This window comes from Myotis lucifugus, unplaced genomic scaffold (assembly GCF_000147115.1).
Source record: "Myotis lucifugus unplaced genomic scaffold, Myoluc2.0 scaffold_320, whole genome shotgun sequence".
NCBI lineage: Eukaryota > Metazoa > Chordata > Mammalia > Chiroptera > Vespertilionidae > Myotis > Myotis lucifugus.
The window spans coordinates 323,199-339,920 of NW_005871368.1; the positions used below are offsets into that span (position 1 = coordinate 323,199).

The 16,722-nt window shown below is 52.7% G+C and overlaps 1 protein-coding gene across 1 annotated transcript in view; it reads left to right on the plus strand.

Moving 5' to 3' along the window:
* Positions 1–16,468, plus strand: part of FARP1 (FERM, ARH/RhoGEF and pleckstrin domain protein 1) — a 224,164-nt gene extending 207,696 nt beyond the window's left edge. The window contains exons 17-25 of the mRNA XM_023764187.1: positions 2,777–3,055; positions 6,456–6,524; positions 6,749–6,838; positions 7,491–7,573; positions 7,650–7,762; positions 8,281–8,447; positions 12,807–12,914; positions 13,349–13,500; positions 14,954–16,468. Of these exons, the coding sequence (XP_023619955.1) occupies positions 2,777–3,055; positions 6,456–6,524; positions 6,749–6,838; positions 7,491–7,573; positions 7,650–7,762; positions 8,281–8,447; positions 12,807–12,914; positions 13,349–13,500; positions 14,954–15,035 (1,143 nt within the window). The 3' untranslated portion in view covers positions 15,036–16,468. The remainder of the gene's footprint in view (positions 1–2,776; positions 3,056–6,455; positions 6,525–6,748; positions 6,839–7,490; positions 7,574–7,649; positions 7,763–8,280; positions 8,448–12,806; positions 12,915–13,348; positions 13,501–14,953) is intronic.
* Positions 16,469–16,722: the final 254 nt, after the last annotated feature.

The window sequence follows — 16,722 nt, forward strand, 5'->3', positions numbered from 1 at the left end:
AGGTCGTTTGTCTCATGTGATATGTGGTCTGTTAATGCCTGAACCATCAGCCAATCAAGGACCAGGGCCCTGAGGTCTGATGCTGTGCCCCCTCTACTCCCCAGCTGGGCTGGTGGCTGTTGACAATTACACGAATTTGCTCACCCTTCACAGGGGTCCTCAAACTTTTTAAACAGGGGGCCAGTTCACTGTCCCTCAGACCGTTGGAGGGCCGGACTATAGTTTAAAAAAAAACTATGAACAAATTCCTATGCACACTGCACATATCTTATTTGAAGTAAAAAAACAAAACGGGAACAAATACAATATTTGTATTTGCATGTGGCCCGCGGGCCGTAGTTTGAGGACCCCTGCTCTAGTATGTCAAGGCCTGTATCTCTCACCTAAAATATTATAAAAATACCTCCCATCTCTCAAGTCACCTATATCCTCATTTTCTAAGTGCATCTCTTCTTTGCATAAAAACTGGGTGATACTCAGTTCTCTCAGGCCACCGACCCATCTCCTGCAGCAGATTTGCACTGGGCACCTGCTGAGTACTCGGTATATTAGAAAGAGGAGTGGGTGTGGGGCCTCCTCAGGGAACGCACTAGCGGCACAGAGGGGGGACCTGGGCAGTGGCTGACCTGTGAGAGGGAAGTGCCCGGTGCCGTAGGGTGGCCCTTCCAGGCTCAGTGGGGGCTGGCTGAGGGAAGGGTGGCTAAGCTTAGGGCTAGCGTATAAGTAGGAGTTTCCTTGGATGAGGGCAGAGTGTGCAGCAGAGAGTTGGGAACTGCACGTACAGAGGTCCAAAAGGGACAGAGACTATGGAACATTCTAGATAGAAGTTCTATGTGGACTGCAGAGGGAGAGCAGCAGAAATGAGGCTGGGAAAGTAAGCAGAGACCAGGTCCCGTGGGGTCTCATAAACCCTAGCCGACCTCAACCTAAGAGTGAAGGGAAGACGGGAAGGGTTTTAAGGAGGGAAATGGTGATAGGGGGCTTGTTCTAGAAAACTCACTGTTGGTATCTAGAATTTATAGGCGATGCTACAAATTAGTTTTTAAAAGGACAGCCCAAGTGGAGACTTAGCAAAACAATGAAGACACTGGCAATTCACAGAAGGGGAATAAGCATGGCTTGTGACGTGGTTTTGCTTTGCTGTAGACTGTCAGTCTTTAAGACAAACCGTGGTGCCTCATGCCTTGGCATGTTCTGTTCCTCTGCCTGGAGTCCCTGCTCCCACCTCCTTGTCCCTCCCTGCACAGTGCTGCTCCTTTAAGCCTCAGTTCCTGCCTGGCCATGAGCCTGCATGACCTTCTCCGCCCACCTGCCTCGTTCTGTCGTATCTGCACAGGATGACCCAAAGCCACTGTGGCCCTGAGGACTCAGAGCTGTGCAGCTCTCTCACCCAGGAGGGCGGGAGACGTGCTATCCTTGGCTGACTGGCCCAGATTGCATTGTACTATACAGCCCCCAGCGAGAAAAGTCTGTCTTCGACAATTCGATGGAAAGAGCATTTGTTATGTAGCTTCATTCAGATGGTGGCATCACAGTAAAACGGCTGGGGAATTCAAACTATACCCCAGCATACAGTTCCTGGACGTCGGGGATGGGGAGTGCTGAGAGCTGTTCCCAGGACGCTGCACCATGAGCCCCGCGGGACCAGGTGCCGTCTCCTTCCTCTCAGAGGCCTGCACCCCCGCCCCACTGAGCATTTGGTGCCCAGTAATTGTTCATGGGGCTAAATTGGCTGCTAATGTCTGAAGCTTGAGCCAGCCTTGGGGTCTGTCACTGTGGCTTAGACAGCTTTCTGTGATTAGCTAGGAAGCATTTAATTGGCATCCCCAGGGAGAAGGCAGGAAAACGAAATGCTCCCCTTGCAACGTTGAAGTGCTTCATTTTCTGATGCCTGAAGTTCAGTTGGCAAGTATTTCTTGCTTTCTTGACAAAAATACGTGAATGCTCAGCTGCAGTGGCTTTGCATGCCACCCAAACGCGTGCTAATAGCGCATCAGCCCCTTGTACATGTTGGATGCCTGCCCGTGTAGGGGAGATGTGCCCATGTTGCAAAATAAAGTTTCGTTTTGCAGTTGTTCTTGGCCACCATCTTGGTAAACGGTATGACTCCTGCAGAAGGTAATCCTGGGGGTGCTGGAATGAATGTTCATTACTCAGAAGTTGCACTGTCGATAGACTCTCTCCCAGAAAGATCCCTCTTTTGCCCAGGTTGTCCTGTGGCCTCTGTTCTCTGTTCTTTCCAGAGAAGGGGGTAAAAAATTGCTGCCCTGGGGACAGAATTCTAGGCACCCTGGTCCCCTGCAGCTCCCCCTCTGGGCCAACAAGCAGTTCTCACTGGAGGGCAGCTGTCTTCCATGCAGCGATGAGGGGTCAATTACATTCTCACACGGCTTTTGGGAAACTCGGGCAGAGCAAATCAATACAAAGTAAAGCAAAGCACTCGGTGTTTATTTGTGGGACAGAGCGGTGTTGTCCCTAGAACAGTGGTTCTCAACCTTCCTAATGCCGCGGCCCTTTAGTACAGTTCCTCATGTGGTGGTGACCCCCAACCATAAAATTATTTTCGTTGCTACTTCATAACTGTAATTTTGCTACTGTTATGAATCGTAATGTAAATATCTGATATGCAGGATGTATTTTCATTGTTACAAATTGAACATAATTAAAGCATAGTGATTAATCACAAAAACAATATGTAATTATATATGTGTTTGCCGATGTTCTTAGGCGACCCCTGTGAAAGGGTCATTAGACCCCCAAAGGGGTCTCGACCCACAGGTTGAGAACCGCTGCCCTAGAAGGGCAGCATCCAAGATCGCTCAGCCACGGCGGGATATCATTGCCCTGCAGAGTTGAGCTTCAAGACGTTGGAGGGGAAAACCCTCGTCTGCCGCTAATACTGCGTGTCCGTGTTTCTTCATTAGCGGCGCTGGCGGAGATCACAGAGATGGTGGCCCAGCTCCACGGTACGATGATCAAGATGGAGAACTTCCAGAAGCTGCACGAACTCAAGAAAGACTTGATTGGCGTCGACAATCTTGTGATTCCAGGACGGGTAAGCAGCTGCACCCTCTCATGCACTGGAGGCCAAGCCAGTAAAGCGGCACTTAAGTGACTTACATTTGCACGGTTTGAATACAGATACTCCAAGTTAAAATGTCGTCCTTCTGAAGTGGCTTCCTTCCACCCGGGGATAATTGGGGGGAAAACCTTGAATATCACATTCGGAAATTTCTTGTTAGAAGGAGATAAAAGCAAGCCTTTATGAAGTAGATGAAGTATCCTGCTTTTTCTCCTTATTGGTTGATGTGTTAATTTCCTTTTTTTCCCCTGCCATGTTCTAAGATGATTTGAGATAGCTTATTTTGTGTATTAAAATGTAGGTAAGTGAAAAAGGAAGATAAAAATTTTTAATTGGGTAAAATAGTGCTAACAAAGGCAGAGGAAAAGCTAGTGCGTGAAATCATGCTGTCAATTCCCATGTAAGTATGGAAACTATTTTTAAAAGATACACTTTTCTGTACATAATGTAATTTTAACTAGGAATTAAAATGACATTTGAGCCACAGCCTGATTCTGGGAGAGCTGCAGCTTCACTTGTGCGGTGGCCTCGCCGAGCAGCCCTTCATGAGATGCAGGCCGTGCAGGGTGAAGCAGCCTCGCTGCACAGACACGCTTCCTCCAGACCCATGGGAATGTTCAGGATACAGCACAGCCTGCCTTTTTCCACTTCTCTTCCCAAGAATCCAAACTATTCGCCAGGTGGTACATCTCACCAGATCTCTCCATGAGCTCTTTCTCCTACAGCTCCCCGATTTTGAACTCTCCATCACCCAGGCTCAGAAGGGAATTTTAGCCTCTGCACACCGGCCTTTACCTTCACACAAGTTTCCATTACGCCCGGGGCTCGCAGTCGCATCTGACAGGTAGCTGCCCTGGAAACTTTAAACCTGTGCAGCTTAGAGAAGATGCAGGAACACACCTGTGTACAGTGGAACCTCAGTTCTCGAGCTTAATTCCTTTCAGACAAATAGCTGTTCGAGAAGCTATTTGTTTGAAAACCCAATCATTTTTCCCCATTAAAAATAATCTAAGTTGAATTCATTCATTCCAGACGCCCAAATGATTCCGTTTTAACCTTTCTTATATAAAGTACATGTCTAATGTACTGTTTCATCTATAAACAAACAACTCTTTCTTAAAATTTATTGAACCAGCCCCTACTGGCCTTAAACGAATCACTTTCAGCACTCCTTCCAGGGTTATCTTTCAGGAGATCAGATGTAGCATCTTCGCTTTTTCACACGTCACTGCCCCTGAAATGCTGTCACTGGGAACTGCTTTCCCTTTATCCACATCAACCATTTTCTACCTCTCCAATGGCCTGTAATCGTCATTTTGTGAGCACTTTCACACCCTTAGCAACATCAGCATTCTTGATAGCCTTTTTATATTTTAAAATTGTATTAATCATCCATTTCAACAGCAAAAAACAAAAACAAAAAAGACAAACAAACATAAAAACCAATGGCAACAAACACGTGAGGCGGAAACAAGAGTGACAGCAGCACGCTAGGGTCACTGTTCTCATTCTCTGATGCCCTTCGGTGTTGAATGTGGCCCCCGAGACACCATTTCCTCACATCATGTTGTTTATGTCCACCCTATGGCCCTGCAAGTATTTATTCTGTTACTTTGTTGAGCCCCAAAACTAGTCAGTGAAATTACTAGCAGACATAGCCTTTGATTCATGTATCATAAAGGACCAAAGAGTTGTTAGGCTGTGCAGAAGTCTATGGAATCACAATGAGTTGGCTGAGTCCCTATTCCTGGCTCAGATGATGCTGGGAACACAGAAATATCTCGTGGCAGGTGTTCCAGGAATCTTGTTATGTGACACACTACTCCAATAACTAGTGGCTGAAAACAGCCTTGTAGTCTGTGCCATGGTTTTGTGAATCCGAAGTTGGTCAGGGCTCAGCCAGGTGACTCTTCTGCTCTATGCGGCATTGACAGAGGTCCCATTGACATAGGGCTGGTCTGGACGGTCCAAGGCTGACACCTGGCAGTAATGGCTGGAGGCTGGGCTCAGCTGGGACTGCACAGAGAGCCCATGAGGGGTTTCATGAGCCTGGATCCAGGGTAGTCTTACTGAGTATGTGCGCCTCAGGGCTCCACGAGCAGCTGCTCCCAAGGACATAGTAGAGGCTACGTGTAGTTTTATGATCTAGTCTCAGGTCACGTGGCATCACTTCCATACTGTATTGGTCAAATCAGTCACCAGCCCACCCACATCCAAGGGAAGAGGACAGAGACCAGAACTTGCAACTACGTTTTACAAGCAGAGCTGTGGAAACCAGTTTAGAGGTTCCTCAATAGGTTAACAGAATTCCCATGTGACCCAGCAATTCCACGCCTGGGCATATACCCAGAAGAACTGAGAACAGGTATTCAGACAAAAACCTGAACAGGACTGTCCGTGGCAGCACTATTCTCGCTAGCCAAAAGGGGAAGCCACCACAATGTCCCATCGACAGGTGAATGGATACACAAAATGTGGTCTGTCCGTACGATGAAATGTTCGGCCACAGAACATCTGTGGACGGAGTGAAGCTCTGATCCACACTACGTGAGGAAAGTGTGGCCACATATTATCAATTCAATTTATATGAACTATCCAGACTAGGCAAATCTAGAGAGTTATAAAAACAAAAAAACAAAACAAAAAAAACCCAGTGGTGGCTGCCTGGGAATTGTGTGCCTGAGGGAAGGGAAAAGGGAGGCTCCTTACTGGGCACAGCGTTCCCGTTGGGTGATGAAAAGGTCTGGGCCTGGGCAGGAGGCAACACCTCGAATACACGAGTGGAAAATTTTATGTGTATTTTACTACGATTTTAAAATAATGAGTTGTGTGTGTTGGGGCGGGGGGTGCAGGGAGGGGGGTTAAGTGGCCCCACATGGTTCACACCCTCTCAGAGTTCAGTTCAGGAGGAAGAGTTCCTTAGATACGTTTTCCTCTTGCTCGGTTATCCTAGAACAGTTACCAGCTTCTGAGAACCAGAGTTTCAAGTCACGGGAAAGATTCCTCTGTTCATAGTGCTCTCCTGGGGCGTGTCTGTCTTCTGGACCCTTGCTGCCAGTTTGTAGCTGGTCGGGTCCTTTTCCCTTTCCCGCAGTGGGGAGCCTGCAGGCCCCGGGGGACAAGTGCATAATTACAGGCCTGACTGTGAGCCAGGGTCACACCACTGGACCTGAGTGCTGGTTTCCTCTCTGTTAGTGGAGCCCATGGTCCCTGCCAACAGGTTCCTGGGAAGGAGAAGGCGGAGCACAGCATTCAGTACAGTTAATGTGATCGCTATGATTTTTAGCGTGAAAGGGACCATGGTATGAGGAAGCCAGAGTCTCTGTGTGGACCCAGGTTTGCACGCTCCCAGCCAGATCTGCTTTCTCCGCAGGAATTCATCCGCCTGGGAAGCCTCAGCAAGCTCTCCGGGAAGGGGCTGCAGCAGCGCATGTTTTTCCTGGTGAGTGGTGAGAGCTGCTTGTCCTCACCATGGTCCGTGGTCCACAGGGCCAGGCCTCTGCTGCCCAGGGGGGGCACCTGGGAGGCAGGAGGAGCAGCTTTGCTGCTCAGCTTGGAGTTGTTGAGATCAACGAATTGTCATGCAGTATTTTGAAAACACTTTCTGCACGTTCTGGTTTCAAATGGAGCCCATGCATCTCAGCTGCACTTGTCCTTGTCCTCTAGTTCAACGACGTCTTGCTGTACACAAGCCGGGGACTGACGATCTCGAATCAGTTTAAAGTGCACGGGCAGCTCCCGCTCTACGGCATGACCGTGAGTACCAGCCCGGCACGAGACTTGGCCTCGCCCTCTGGGCTGCCTGCAGTTTGTGTGCCTGGCCGAAGGGAGCCTGAGCCAGTGACGGTGACGTGGGGAAGGAAAAGGAGGGACTTGACAAGGAAGTGAGAGCATCCCAGGTGCCTCGGGAACCCTCACCGGTTCGGGCTCCCTGGAGAGGTGGTGGGACCTGGCTCCTCTGCATGTGGGGTTCGTGGGCATCCTGCTTCTGGAATTAAGTGAAGAGGCAAGATGACGTGGCCATGTGGGGTGAACGTGCCTCCCACGGCGCTGTGCCTGGCCCTGGGGCCCTGAGACGATCCTCACCACCCACGTGGAGTCACGGAGCCCCAAGATGTGCCAGTGGACAGGTGTCCGTATTCTGTGACCCTGGGCTGGCAGATGCAGCCAGGCCAGTCAGCACAGGATTGCTCCCTGGCACATACCCACATTCTCCTCGGTGGTTGGCTGAAGGGCAGCGTCTGAGCTCTACCGGAAACTATCCAGTGCCTTTTGATCTTTCTTTTCCCTTTCTGGTTAATTTTCTGACTTGTTTCTCCGGGCCATGGCCCTTTCAGTGAGCATCTGAAAACGCACTGAGTGTCTTGCTTGCTCCTTGGTAGTAACGTTCCGAACGCTCACCCCACAGATCGAGAAAAGTGAAGACGAGTGGGGCGTGCCCCACTGCCTCACCCTGCGGGGCCAGCGGCAGTCCATCGTCGTGGCCGCCAGGTAACACGGGGCCCTCTTCCCTGTTGACCCTTCGACCTGCTGTGGTCTGAGAACCTGACGTCCGTCTCTTCTTCAGCTCCCGGTCCGAGATGGAGAAGTGGGTTGAGGACATACAGATGGCCATTGACTTGGCAGAGAAGAGCAGCGGCCCCACTCCCGAGTTCCTCGCCAGCAGCCCCCCTGACAACAGTAAGCGTGGGGAGGCCCCCTGCCCCCAGGAATTAGCTGAGGGGCGGGCAGCTCGGGCTTACAGAGGGTGAGCAGCCCATGCACTTAAAGTCACCTTACCTGGTGGGCCTCAGATCCGTGGACTACATTCAAACTTAAAGATAAAAATCAAGGAAATTCCATTTCCTAAAAATATAAAAATCCTTAAAAGTGAGCGAGCAGAGCAGGGAAGGCACCTTTTCTGGGCCAGCATCGCTGCTTGTCATACGGAATGTGACCGACCAGGGAGAGGAAGCAGGCTATCCACATGCTGGGCAAGCAGCGGCCCCGTGCCCAGGTGTGCTGGGGCCCCCAGGGTGGGACCCTGACAGGCAGGTGGCTACTAGTGTGACTTCCTGCTCAGTGGCTGCACTGGGGACCTGGGACCACATCACTGAGTGCCCCCAGCCATCCAGGCCCGTTCAGCTCCCGGGAGGGCTCAGGAAAGGGCCCCTCTGGCCAGCAGAGATCAGAAGCACTGCCTTTTGCCACATCCACAGAGTCCCCCGATGAGGCCACAGTGGCCGACCAGGAGTCCGAGGACGACCTCAGCGCCTCCCGCACCTCGCTGGAGCGCCAGGCCCCCCACCGCGGCAACACCATGGTGCACGTGTGCTGGCACCGCAACACCAGCGTCTCCATGGTGGACTTCAGCGTGGCCGTGGAGGTACCGGCCGTGACCCTGGGGTCGGTGGGGGAGGGGGGCCAGGACAAGGATGACTCATCCTTTGAGCATTTGGCTCGCCCTCTCAGGTGAATGCGACCACGTCTCTCGGCCTTTCGTTTCGTCCCCACAGCTTTTGTTCTCTGGCCATCTCCATCTCCCCCAGTTTCCTTTCCTCTCATGGAGTCAGCGGGGGGGGGGGGGGGGGGGGGGGACTGTCGTGCATTTAGCCATGTGTCCGCGCCAGAGACAGAGAAACGGCCCCGGTGCCAGCGGATGGAGAGCTCCCAGCGCCGAGGTTGCCGCGTCCTAGAGCAGCCACCCCACACACCTGAATCGGGTGCGAGGAGGCAGAAGGGTCAGAAGGCTGACCCCAGCCAGGGCCATGGCACAGCCTCCCCGGGGGGCTCTGGGAGGTGTCCTGAGTTAGCTTTGGTGGTGGGGCCCCCAGATTGTGACCGCACCTTCCAGAATCCTCCAAACCCCATTCCCCAAGTAGTCCAGGCCCATAATCCCCACCCTTTCAGAAAACGCCACAGCCAGCAAGCTCTGAAACCACCAAGTTCTCCTCTGGTCCCACTGGCAGCAGAACCTGGCCTGAGTGGTTGAGAAGCTTGGACTGTGTTTTGTGTGAATGGCCATGTTTCACCATACAATCGCCGTGTCTGGTTCTGGGTGGCGCCCAGGCCCCGCTGCCGGGCTGCTATATGGTAGACGCATGGGATTATCTTTCTAAAACCTGAGAGTTCTGAATTCCTAAAGAGCCTGGCCCAAGCTGTGCCCCGTGAGAGACTGCCAGGAGCATCGGTGTGTTCACTCTTTGAACCAGCAGTATTGGGGACATGTCACACATTCCCTGGCGGACGGTGGTCTGCAGGGATTCTGAGGTTGTTTTCTGGAGGTGACCTTCACAGCTCCGTGGAGCTGCTGATTTCGAGTTTGCCTGCTAGAGTCCTAAACCCGGATCTGCTTTTGAAGACACCCTCAAGGGGACACTGAGGCTCCCCGAGCCGCACCTGGCCTCCCATGGGCTGCAGGGAACATCCCTCTCCGCCCCCGCGGGCAGCCTCTTCCCTCCCACAGGCCCTCTGAGTCTGTACTCAGCTTCTCCCTCCCGTCACACTGGGTCTGCCTGCAAAACTTGCCAGCTGGGGATTTCTTCCAGGGAACAGGGATCTTTCCAGCCAGGGGAGTGGGGAAGAACCCGGGACCGTCTGGTGGGAAAACACCTGATCAGACCCAGCCTAGTCCAGTGCAGCTGGTGTGAGTGCAGCGCGTGAGGGGGCTCGTCTCTGCCTGCTCCACACCATCCTCCGCGAGGTGAGGTGTAGTTAGGACTGTCAAGGCGTGGGACCTCTCGGCTCGAAACGTAGGTCATTCAAGAATGTAGCAAATACCCAAGGGAGGTAGGTCATGGGCAGCCCAGACGCTTCCTCAGGCCAGCTCTTTCCGGGTGGCCGTCCACACAGCTGCAGTCCTTCGTCCATATGGTCGGGTGAGTCTAGCAGCCGAGTCAGCGGACTGCAGCCCCTGGGCCAAATCCTGCCCAGCCCTGGGTATTTACAGCCCATGAGCCAAGAACGGGTTTTATTTTGAGTGGCTACTACAAATGCAAATATCTTTGATTTTGCCTCTTGGCCTGAAAAGCCCCAAATGTTTATTGTGTGGCCCTTGGAGAAGTTTGCCAAGAATTATAGAGCATGAAAGCAAGCCCCTAGGTGTGGTTTTAAGGTGGCAAACATGCAGGTTAAACACACGGAACTGACTCATCTGTCACTGCAAACACCCCTCCCTTGCCAGATCCCCCTTCCCCAGGCGCATGCCTTCAGCCTGATGTCCATGCTGGGCTCCTTTGGGTGCCAGATGCACGCCCCACCCCGACTGACAGGCGAGCTCCCCTCTTCTAGGCCCGGTCCCTGCCGTCGGCAAAGGGAAGCAAGCAGCTCCTTCCTTCTCACTCTCCGCTCCCTCTCCCAGGTGTCTCCTGTAGGACTCGCACGGGTAGAAATGAGTAACGGGGAGGTTTGGGGACACCACAAAGATGAGCTACAAGTCTGGTCAAGCCAGCGGGCACTGGGGTTCACGCGAGGCTGGGATGGTCAGCAGGCAGCCTCGCCTTCGGAGGGATCAGAGGCGAGATGATCAACGTTATTTTAAGACTGACGTTAGGAGGCGGCAGAGATCCGGGAGGGAACTGGATACAGTGAGGCTCAGGATGGAAGGACGGCACTGAGGGAGAGTCGGCGGCAGGCACTTAGCTGTCTGTGGCTGCCACAGAGTATCTTCTAACCCTGCTGGAGGGCAGCGGTCCCAGAGCAGATGTCGGCTCCTGCTGGAGGCCCTGGGGAGGGTCTGCTCCACGCCTCTCGGCTTCTGGTGATGACCAGCAACCCTTGGTGTGCCTAGGTTTGTGGACGCATCGCTCTGACCTCAACCTCCGTCTCACTGGGCAGTATGGCTGTATGTCTCGTGTTAAAATGTCGTCCTCATAAGGACAATAGTCATCGGAATTAGGACACCCCCCCCCCCCCCAGTATGACCTCCTTCTAACTTGCTAACATCTGCGCATAGGCCTGGTTTCCAAATAAGATCACCTCCACAGGTATTAGGACTTTGGACTTGAACATACATTACACCCAACAGGAACTGAGCAGTTTGGAAGCCAGGGAGAGGGGAGAGGAGGCCACTGTGAAAGACAGCAAGGAAAGGGGGTGTCAGCTGCTCTGGGGCAAGGATGGAGACTGGTCCTGACCTAAGAGTCATCCTCAGAGACCGTAGTGGAGGCAGTTTCAGTGGCACTGGGAGGCCAGGCCAGTGGGAATGGTTAAGGAGCACCTAGGCTGTTACTCAGAGTTTATACCCTCGCGTGTTCCAGAAAGGATTTAAGGTGGTGGCAGGTAGAGCGTTCTCTTGAACCTGCCTCAATCCAGTGCGTATACCACACGGTGGGGCTGGCTTGCTCCACAGATAATGGCATCTGAGAGAGAGGTCTTTCGGACTATCGGGGGGAATTTGATTCAGTATAAACACATGAACTATAAGGAAAAGAACGCGTGCTGTCCTCCTCGTCTCGTGTGATGCACTGTGATGTTGCAGCAGCACCACATCCCCAACTCTGGTTGTGCCATCACCTGCTGGGACCCAGGGCACACCACCCCCCCCGGTTCTCTGTGCCTTTCAGCCAGTAGGTGAGTGGCAGCCAGACATGGGGATAGGACACCCCCTCCCTCTGTGGCATCCCCCTCGGTTCAGCTGACTCCAGTCCACAGGACGGGCTCTACTTCCTGTGTCCTGTCAACACATCTCAACTCCCGCCTTACTTAAAGGGGTACTCTAAATGTTTATTGGGTGAAATGCAAGTTACTGGATAAGTACCAAAGGGATAGAAGTCGACTCAGAATACTTTTTACGCATCTTGTTAATTGTGGCGGACGTGGCCATGTAACCACTGTAAGTGAACAAACAACTCGGTCACATCCACAAGTGTCACCACCCACCATGTTCCTCCTCGGGAGTCTCCCTGGGAATGAGCTGCCCTCAGGGGCGTGGACGGCCTCCTTGGTGTCCTCTTCACAGCCGGTGACGGAGGGGCGCTGGGGAGCCCGCGAGGACGTGCACCTCTGCGCGCGGTGTCGCCTCGGCTGCCTGGCAGTTGACAGCAGTGCTGTGTGGCCACGGGCTCCCAACATGCCCAGGAATGCCCGTCTCTACCAGTCACTTCTTTTAGCTCCTGGGGAGAGGTCACCTCTCCCAAAAGCCAGTGTTCTGCCTGGGCCACTAGATGGCAGCCAGGAGCTGCGGGCGGGGGCTCAGTGAGGGCTCCCAGTTCAGGGGTGTTGGATCCCTCCCTGTGGCTGCCATAACAAGGCACTGCCAATGGGGTGGCTTAACGAGATGTGTCATGACTCTGGAAAGCTAGGTGTCAAGAGGGCCAGCTCCCTCTAACACTTGTAAGGGAGGATCCCTCCTTGCTCTTCCCCCTTCTGTGGTTTGCTGGCCTTCGGCTCGTCCGTCACTGCAGTCCGCCTCTCCTCTCGCATAAGGACGTCAGCCACGGGGACTAAGGGCCTGCCTTGCTTCCTTACAGTTGACTCTTAATTATAGCTGTGAGGACGCTATTTCCAAGGCCACATTCTGAGGTATTGGGGTTAGCACATCTTTTGGGGAAGATGGGGACATAATTCAACCCAAAATAGGTGACAGAAAGAATTAATCCCATCATGCGGTCCACCTACCAGGGAGAAAGGCCATTGTCAGTCAGTCTCAGGGAGCCCCCCTGGACTGAGGAGCCTGTGGTCCTTCCCACAGGCCCAGGTGTCTGGGCCTCCACCTGTGCGTCTTACAGGCCAACTTGTCTTTCAGAATCAGCTGTCTGGGAACCTGCTGAGGAAATTCAAAAACAGCAACGGGTGGCAGAAGCTGTGGGTGGTGTTCACAAACTTCTGTCTGTTCTTCTATAAGTCACACCAGGTATGTGCCCCCAACCCCACCCCCACCCCCGCCCAGGGAGAGGCCCTGTGACCCTTGGAATAGAGCATTCAGTGTGCAGCCTGGGGAGAGCCTTAGGGACCCCCAACACCACACCCTCCCCGTCATGGGGCAGGCATGGAGAGAAAGCAGCCAGGTGTCGGAAGGGGGCCTACAAGACGCCATATCCATGAGACCCTCGACTCAGGTGGAGGCTGACATCATTTGCTGAAGGGCGACCTGGGTGCTGGATGGCTGGGGAGGGGCAGCGACGGGGTTGATGGCCTGTGTCCTGGCTGGGACGCACTAGCTGGCCCACAGAGCACGGGCCGGGACCAAGTGCCTCGGCTCCCAGAGCGGCTGCAGGGTAAGAGGCTGCAGCCGGGCTCAGCGCCTGCGGCCACCTCTCCAACACCCCCTTCTGTTGGCCTTTCCAGGACAATCACCCCCTGGCCAGCCTGCCCCTGCTGGGCTATTCGCTCACCATTCCCTCGGAGTCCGAGGACATCCACAAGGACTACGTGTTCAAGCTGCACTTCAAGTCCCACGTGTACTACTTCCGGGCCGAAAGCGAATACACGTTTGAAAGGTAAACATCCCCCCAGCAGAAAAAGGCCACTCATCCCTTAAACAATAGGATTTCTCCCAGGCAAGCTGCTAGGAGAGCCCGCTGTGGGCATCCCCGCCCTTGTCCTGACCCTGGCAGGTGCTGAGGATAAATCAGGGTCTCTCCACAGAGTCCCCTTCTGCTCCCAGAGAAACATCCTTCATCCTTAACCTGCAGTGCTAGTTAACACTACACACTTTTAAATCTCTTACGGGTGTTTATCAGTCTGTGGCATCTATAGCTGTTTAGTCCTAACATTCCTGATGGGCTGCGGTCAAAGGCTAAGTTTCCGTCAAAAGACCACATGAGGAAGGGAAGGAATCCTGGTGCCTCTCGGAGTTACCTTATTAGTGAGAGACAGTGCGAGAGCCGAAAACAAACGTAAAATGGAGAGAGCAGGCCACCATGCTTGCCCAGTGGCTTCAGTCTGTTCCTGAAATGTCAAGGGTAATTCTGGGCCCCTGGAACGGCACCCTGATGAGACTATGTAAGCTTCTGTCAGTCCTCAGGCCACAGACAGGGCAGCAGTCCCCACCCTGTTCAGGGAGAAAATTCTCACTAACTTATTTCCCCACCACCTACTGACACTGACCCCACAAGGGTTTCTAATCGCTGGGCTGGCTTTGCTCTGTGCACAATCCCCAGTGAAGAGAGCACAGTGGCTTAACATCAGGGCCACCTCCCACAGCAGCAGTCTCCACGCTGTACTGCCTGAGCCGTGAGCCGGGGCACAGCAATTCTCAAATCTGATCCTGGGCTAGGAAATTTACCCAAGGTGGGATCCTGTCACTATTGTGGCCAGGATACGTCAGCCTTCAGTGTGAGACCCTAAAAAGCCTGATGATTACGGAACGGCCAAAGCCCCGTGTGGCCCCGTGAAGACAGGAGGCGCGGCACATCCAGGTTCTCTCAGCCTCAGCACCGCCAACATTTAGACCAGATGATTCTGTGAGGGTCTGTGCTGTGCACTGCAGGTGCTTAATGGCAGCACCCCTGGCCTCTACCCCTAGATGTCAGCACTCCCTCTGTTGTGACAACCAGCAGCGTCTCCAGAAAACGCCAGTGTCCCCAGGTATCTGAAAACTACCAGGATCCCACATACTCAAACACAGAAAACAGGGCGGGATGCACACCAGGGTCTGAAGGGTTATAAGACAGAGCGTTCGTTCCTAAACAGCCAGGCGCCGCCTCACCTCTCACTGCTCTAAAGAGATGGGCTGCCACATCTTGGGCAAGGCACATCCACAGGGAGGTCAATGGTCCTCAAACTGAGACTGGGGAACATCTGCAGGCACCCTAACCCTGCTCTCTCTGCAGGGGGTGCTGAGAGTTCATTGAAGAACTCTTCATCTGCTAAAATGGCAGATTACAAATAAGAAATCGGAGACGTACGTTTGTAAAAGGCCCTGACAGCCGTTTTGCTTTCTTGCTCTAGGTGGATGGAGGTGATCCGAAGTGCCACCAGCGCGGCCCCCCGCGCCCACACTCTGAGTCACAAAGAATCCCACGTGTACTGACGGCAGGACGCCGTCAGCTGGCTCAGCCGTGGCTGCTTTCCGGGCAGCCGTTCTCTATCAATGATGCCTAGTAAAATGAACGCCTGTCTGGAAAACACCAACATGGTTTTACAGCATCTCTCACCTGTCTCTGCAGAACCATTTCTAACCTTGTCTTTCCACTGTTCATTTCCCATCTGAACGGAAGTGCTCCCACCTCCGATGCTGGCGGCATTTTCTGTCATTCCCTCGACGGGCTGTTTTTAGCTTGTGCCAGTATTAAAACATTGTCATTAATATAGTGCCAAATGACAACTTTTCCTCCACGACTGCACCTTAAAGCAGTACAAACACATCCGTTTGACAAAAGACAGGGCAAGTGCTCTTTTTTCTTTTTCTAGGCTGCTGCATTTTAAGAAAACGGATTCTCCAGTGTTTGCAATACACATGGCACAGTCTTAAGCAAATGAGATCATTTTCAGATTTCGTTTTTTTTCAATCTTTCTACTTTTATAATAATAGGAAGTTACTCCTTTGATTAGTAAGCGATTTGCCGCACACTACGTGCCACCCTGGGGTCTCGTGCTCCAGTGAGACGCTGGCTCCCAGACCCACTTCCTGGTGCAAGCTGACCAAATTGTTCAAGTGATGACTATTTACAAACCGCAGCAGGTTGTTTTCTGCTAAGAGAAGCATAAGTCCAGTGCGATGTCTAGACTATCACTGTACTGTGTGTGAGTGGTATATACAATGGGAAGATATTAAGCTGTGGGTGTTTTGCTGTCTGTTTCACAAGCATGAAAACCTGTATATCAGTAATCAGGGCCATTTGTGATGTTACGTTACGGGATTTGTGAGCTTCTGTGGGTGTAAAAGCACCATGAAGGATGGTGCGTAGTCCCCCGGCACCCATCGTCATACCTATCTATATCCTACTCAACTGTGGTTCGGAACTGCGCATTCAATAGTAGTATATATTGTGCCTGTCTTCAAAAAACATTCTTTTTCCTTTTTTATACTCATTCCCCCAGGTACGGGGTAGGACAGTATGACATTGCACAACCTTGACAGTCGGACAACACAGGGAACATGGTTTCCAGTAATGCTGGGCCCACTAGTCAAAACCTGTTTGCCTATTCTCTGTGAGAGCGGTGGCTGCTATTCCCGTGTTCTTAAGCCCTTTCTGACGCAGTCCAGAGGGGCGGCCAATCGACGCAGTCCTCCCCGTCCTGCACCACCGCTGGGAAAGCCCTCCCCCAAGACACGCAGGACCACCCAACTCCGTGGAGCTGTGACTGACCGCGCGGAATCGGCGATGTACAAATGGACGAGTAGCTCGAGACGTGTTAATCATTTGCCTTACGATGTGTACCAGATGGTTTTAAGTACTAACAAAAGGGAATAAAAATACCTCACGCCACAATCCAGCATATTGAAGTTTTAAGGCAAAACAACCCACCTTGTCTCTTGGCTTTATTTTCATCTAATTCGGGTGGGTTGGTGCGTCTGCCGGCGAGGGCGGAGCTGGCTGGTCACTGCGGGTGAATGTGAAAAGGAAAACCAGACTCGATCCCTCTTGAAGACGGCGTTTTGAAAAGCTTCCTATTTCATAGTCTCTGCACTCAGAGACCGGGCATGTCTAGGAGACTGATCCCGGTGGCTATATAAGACAAGGACTAAACCCCAATGGAGGAGGGTGAAGCAGACA